Source organism: Oryx dammah, unplaced genomic scaffold (genome assembly GCF_014754425.2).
Source record: "Oryx dammah isolate SB20612 unplaced genomic scaffold, SCBI_Odam_1.1 HiC_scaffold_17, whole genome shotgun sequence".
NCBI classification, from domain to species: domain Eukaryota; kingdom Metazoa; phylum Chordata; class Mammalia; order Artiodactyla; family Bovidae; genus Oryx; species Oryx dammah.
In genome coordinates, this window is record NW_024070201.1 from 61,658,197 (window position 1) to 61,664,644 (window position 6,448).

Sequence of the window (6,448 nt, forward strand, 5' to 3'; positions counted from 1 at the left end):
TACATGACAGAGTGCTTGCTATTTTTAAGCTCTTCAAGGGAAATTGATTCTAAGGTTTCAGAAACTAAATTTCATTCATCTTTATCAAATATTTTGATTTGTATTATCCTGTTCTTCAGTATTTTCTTTAAAAAGGAAAACTCTCACATATTTCTTTTATTTACATCTCTCTAGAATTGAATGTTTGTTTAGTTAAAGCAGTTTTTTTCCCCCTGTTTTGAATGCTTTTTGATACCTCAAAATATTTTTGAGATGTGTTCTTTCTTATTTGAAAATAATTATAGTTCTTTGTTCTTTCCTGTGTTGAGGGTTTTTTTTGTTTTTGTTTTTTTTTTTTTTTTGTATTGTTAGACTTTAACATATACTACGGTGTATGGCTTATTTTTATTTGATATCTTGAAATTTTGATATTGCAGGTGAACACAGTGATGGATTTGGAAGGAAGTGATCTTTTGGCTGAGAAAGCTGATAGAAGAGAGTTTGTTGGTCTGTTGAAAAAAATGTTGCTGATTGATGCAGATTTAAGAATTACTCCAGCTGAGACTTTGAACCATGCTTTTGTTAATATGAAGCATCTTCTTGATTTCCCTCATAGCAACCAGTATGTTACTTTAAAATCTTTGAAAATGATTCTGAAGAAATGATAATGCTGTCTGTAATAAACCAGTTTGTTAGAAAAATGATTCAGTTTCTTCATTAAATATAAATAAACTGAGTCAAAAGAGGTTAAGCTAATTTGAGCAAGTTCGCATAGACAGTAAATTGCAGAGTAGAACTAGAATGCAAATCTAAGTCACAGTCCAGTGTTCTTTTTCCAAAATTGCATACTGAAAATGACTGAGTGATATCACTTTTACATAATATTCTTACCTTAATGACTGGACATATTTATAATTAAAGAAAGTGTTAAGTTTTTCCGCCTTCAATTTTGAGTCCTGCAAACTCCAAATTGAAAAACTCCTTTTTTCAGTCTCCCTTCACACCATTTGCTTTTCTTCTCCATCCCCCTGCCCCCGTTTCCTCTCTTCCTTGGTTGGTGGAGAAGAATATATGCCCACATTGAAATGGGGGATCACAAATTATAATGTGCTCACCAAAATGTGCTCACTGTTGCTTTACTGTGTCAAGAAAATGTTTCAGATAGAAGCATATGCTTCTTCTTGCTTCAAACTTCCATCTTACAGGATCTCCTGGTAGACATAGTGTTGGAAATCTGCAGATTAAGTGCAAGCCATAGACTTTTTTTTTTCTTTTAAAAATAATTTTTAATCTTAAACTATTCTAAACATTTAAAAAATAATATGACCATTACTGTTCACTTTTTCTTTTGCAGTGTAAAGTCCTGTTTTCATATTATGGATATTTGTAAGTCCCATCCGAATTCATGTGATGCAAACAATCACAATAAAACTTCACTTTTAAGACCAGTTGCTCCGAGCAGTACTACTAATCTGGCAGCAAATTTTACTAAAATTGGCACATTAAGAAGTCAGGTAAGAATTTACAGTATTTGGTCATTTTTGCTTCTCTTTTCTTTAACAATTAATCATTTTGCTTTTGAAATATACATAAGTTTCCATGTCAGCACTTCCAAGTGCTGATGAGGTCTTACTATGGCTGTTCTATTAAATCTCTAATATTTCAGGGTAACAATTGGAACATATCTACTCAAATTTATTTTTTTCCTTCACCTTTTATTCTTTCAATACAATCTGCTGGCTCTCCTATATCTCAAGTCTACAAAAAGTAGACTTCAGTAAGATCAATTTCTGGGTCCATCTTTATCATAGAATTATGGTTTTTAAAAATGCATTTGATTTCTACTTATAAAGCATGTGTACACAGTTGCTCTGTATAATGAATGCCACGCCCATCAATTGTTCTAGGCATTAACCACATCTGCTCATTCAGTCGTGCACCATGGGATTCCTCTGCAGGCCGGAACCGCTCATTTTGGTTGTGGTGATGCTTTTCAGCAGACACTGATTATCTGTCCCCCAGCTATTCAAGGTATTCTTTTATTTAAATTACACTTTGAGTTTTGGCATTCGTTATTTTAAAATAAGTTTAGGCATCTATTCATTAGATATACTGCATGGGTTTTGTTACGTTTAATGCTACATTCACATTTAATTTAAGCTGGTCAGTAGCCTTTAAACCACTGATACTCATTAATTGACTGGAGTTCCATTGTAGTCATCATTAACAAAATGGATCATATGACAGTTGTATTTTCTGTAGAGTCTAGCATGATAAAATACTTCAGTAGGAATTAATGAACTGGGAAAGCTGTGGATTGTCCTCTGCTGGATAAAACTGCTCCAGATATTCAGGTTAAATACTTAACATCTGCGTGTCATCTCTAGACATTACCGTGACCGAAAGCTCAGATCTTTATGTTTTGGCCAAAGGATTTCTTTCCTAAAATATTGTAGTCTTGTTCTTTACCCATAGCTTAGTTTTTTGTTTTTTTAAACATTGATTTTTATCAAATTGCCCTTGTTTAGTTAAAAACATCAAATCCTCAAATGAAATAATGACAGAATACCTTTGAAGAGGCATACATTCTCACACTGAGGAACTTCTTTGTGGTAAGAGAATGATAGCAGTGAACTTTTTGACTGGAATAACTAGAATCAAGTCCTCTTTCCTAGGTCCTTTACTAGCATCTTGTCCCTGCTAGGCTGTGATGTCTAAATCTTAAAATCAAGGGATTGATTTCAAATGGGCCTGAAAGGACTGTCTGAAGTGTTGTAATGCTATTAATAAGAAGTAAGAGCTCTTGGTGCTAAGTCAGGATGCCTGGGACCTAGTTCTTGTTTTCTCTATTTGCCCTGCCATCCCAGACAAGTTTGTTATCTTGCTTCAACCTTAGTCAAAGAAAACGGATGAAATGGCTACTCTCTTGATCATCTCCAGCTGTAATATTTCTGGATTCTGATGGTGATATTTTAAATATTTATTTGATTTAAGGATATGAGCAACTTTTTGAAGTTTTTGTTTTAACCTCCTGCACCGTATCTAAAAAACACCAAGAATATGTTTGTTGACTTGCTTGACTAGTAATGAGAGGTGTGAAAACGTGGCAGCTCTTCAGCCACTTGGGTTCTACCAGGGTGGCTTTGGTCTGTTAGCTGTGACAGTGACCCATGGCTTATCCGGTAATAAAAATACCTATAGCATATTGTCAGCACTCTTAAAGATGCTGTTGTGTTTCTTTGTTTTTCTTCAACTGTTATTATAAAAATCTTGAACATATAGAGAAATTCAAATAATAGTAATACCTTCTACTCTAGATTCAACAAGTATTAACATGTTATATTTATTCTCTCTATTATACCTACACACACTGTTAATAGTAAGTCATAGATGTTTTACTTCTAAATACTTGAGCACACAAAACTGATGCTTTTTTTTTTTTTCAGTCAGTTACTACTTAAGTGGTATTGTGACAAATACATGTTCATATAGCCGTGTTTAATCTGTGCTAATAGATTGTTGCCTCCTTGGTGACTCAGTGGTAAAAGATCCACCGGCAGTGCAGGAGACATGGGTTTGATCCCTAGATTGGGAAGGTCCCCTGGAGGAGGAAATGGCAGATCATCCCAGTATTCTTGCCTGGGAAATCCATGGACAGAGGAGCCTAATGGGCTACAGTCAGACAGGACTTAGTGACTAAACAACAAAAAATACATTGTTAGGTTCTGTCTCTTTCTTCCATGTACCAAAATTAATTTGGGGATCGCCTTCTACCTACAGTGTGGTGTATTTCATCCAAATTTGGAGTAGCAGGAAATTCCCTGGGGGTCCATGGTTAGAATTCTGGGCTTTCGCTTCTTGGGGGCCCTGGTTTGATCCTTGGTGGGTAAATTAAGATCCTGCAAGCCATAATACGTTAACAGCTGTGAGTGGTTCATAACAAGGATAACAGAAGGAAAAGGAGATATTCTCAGACTCATTAACTCATCAGATGTCAAGAACAATAGTTTTGGAATTTATAATAAGACAAAGCAAAATATTTGTTCACTTACTGAACTAATACGTGTGGTTGCAGCAGCATAACAGGCAGGCTTTATAATATGTTGTCTCATTATTTCATATCTTAGTATAGTGGCTGCTTAGAAAGGAAAGTTTTCCCTCTAATCCATTTTGGCATCTCTGTAGAAAATCCCAGTGTTGGTCTTCCTACCTCTTTATCTCATAATGTGCCAGTCTATTTTGAAGATATGAGTGCAATTGTCCAGTAGTTTGAACATTCTTTGGCATTGCCTTCCTTTGGGATTGGAATGAAAACTGACCTTTTCCAGTCCTGTGGCCACTGTTGAGTTTTCCAAATTTTCTTATGTATTGAGTGCAGTACTTTAACAGCATCACCTTTTAAGATTTTAGATAGTTCAGCTGGAATTCCATCACCTCCACTAGCTTTGTTCATATTAATGCTTCCCAAGGTCCACTTGACTTCACACTCCAAGATGTCTGGCTTTAGATGAGTGACCACACCACTGTGGTTATCACGGTCATTAAGACCTTTTTTGTATAGTTCTGTGTATTCTTGCCATCTCTTCTTAATATCTTCAGTTTCTGTTAGGTCCTTGCTATTTCTTTCCTTTATTGTGCCCATCTCTGCATGAAATGTTCCCTTGATATCTCCAGTTTTCTTGAAGAGATCTCTGGTCTTTCCCATTCTATTGTTTTCCTCTATTTCTTTGTGCTTATTTCACATGCTAGCAAGGTAAGGCTCAAAATCCTTCAAGCTAGGCTTCAGCAGTATGTGAACGAAGAACTTTCAGGTGGATAAGCTGGATTTTAAAAAGGCAGAGGAACCAAAGATCAAATTGCCAATATCGTTTGGATCATAGAGAAAGCAAGGGAATTCCAGAAAAACATCTATCTGTGTGCTTCATTGACTGTGTGAAAGCCTTGGACTGTGTGGATCACAACAGACTATGGAAAATTCTTAAAGAGATGGGAATACCAGACCACTTTACCTGTCTCCTGAGAAACTTGTATGCAGGTAAAGAAGCAACAGTTAGAACAGGACATGGAACAACAGACTGGTTCAAAATTGGGAAAGGCTGTAGCTTATTTAACTTCTTTACGGAGTACATCATGCAAAATGCCAGGCTGGGTGAATCAAAAGCTGAAATCAAGATTACCAAGAGAAATACTGACAACCTCAGATATGTAGATGATACCACGCTATTGGCAGAAAGGGAAGAAGAACTAAAGAGTTTCCTGATGAGGCTGAAAAGGAGAGGTAAAAAGCTAACTTAAAACACAATGTTTAAAAAATTAAGATCATAGTATCTGGTCCCATCACATCATGGCAAGTAGATGGGGAAAATGTGGAATCAGTGACAGATTTTATTTTCTTGGGCTCCAAAATCACTGTGTATGGGGACTGCAGCCATGAAACTAAAAGACACTTGCTCCCTGAAAACTATGACAAACCTAGACAGTGTATTAAAAAGCAGAGACCTCACTTTGTCAACAAAGGTCCATACAGTCAAAGCTGTTTTTTCCAGTAGTCATTTACAGATATGAGAATTGGACCATAAAGAAAGCTGAATGTCGAAGAACTGATTGATGCTTTTGCATTGTGGTGCTGGGGAAGACTTTTGAGAAGTCCCTTGGACAGTAAGGAGATAAAACCAGTCAATGCTAAAGGAAATCAACCCTGAATATTCATCAGAAGGACTGATGCTAAAGCTGAAGCGCCAATTCTTTGGCCACCTGATGTGAAGGGCTGGAAAAGATTCTCGATGCTGGGAAAGACTGAAGGCAGGAGGAGAAGGCGATGACAGTGAATGAGATAGTTGGATGGCATCACCAACACAATGGATGGAGTTTGAGCAAACTCTGAGAGATAGTGAAGGACAGGGAAGCCTGGTGTGCTGCAGCCCATGGGGTTGCAAAGAGTTGGATGTGACTTTATGACTGAATGACAGTGACATTTCAATGAAACATTTTAAAATGCTTATTGAGTAGCAGTTATGGTACCATTATAGTTATTTATGTTTGCTGTGGAAACAGCGTCAGACTTTATTTTTGGGGGCTCCAAAATCACTGCAGATGGTGATTGCAGCCATGAAATTAAAAGACGCTTACTCCTTGGAAGAAAAGTTATGACCAACCTAGGCTATGGTTTTTCCAGTAGTCATGTATGGATGTGAGAGTTGGACTGTGAAGAAGGCTGAGTGCCGAAGAATTGATGCTTTTGAACTGTGGTGTTGGAGAAGACTCTTGAAAGTCCCTAGGACTGCAGGGAGATCCAACCAGTCAATTCTGAAGGAGATCAGCCCTGGGATTTCTTTGGAAGGAATGATGCTAAAGCTGAAGCTCCAGTACTTTGGCCACCTCCTGCGAAGAGTTGACTCATTGGAAAAGACTCTGATGCTGGAAGGGATTTGGGGCAGGAGGAGAAGAGGACGACAGAGGATGAGATGGC

General features: G+C 37.1%; 1 protein-coding gene across 6 annotated transcripts in view; it reads left to right on the plus strand.

Moving 5' to 3' along the window:
- Nucleotides 1–6,448, plus strand: part of HIPK3 (homeodomain interacting protein kinase 3) — an 84,119-nt gene that overhangs the window by 66,961 nt on the left and 10,710 nt on the right. For all 6 annotated transcript variants that reach the window (XM_040258974.1, XM_040258976.1, XM_040258979.1 and 3 more), the window contains exons 6-8: nucleotides 417–601; nucleotides 1,334–1,493; nucleotides 1,887–2,010. In XM_040258974.1, coding sequence (XP_040114908.1) covers nucleotides 417–601; nucleotides 1,334–1,493; nucleotides 1,887–2,010 — 469 coding nt within the window. The remainder of the gene's footprint in view (nucleotides 1–416; nucleotides 602–1,333; nucleotides 1,494–1,886; nucleotides 2,011–6,448) is intronic.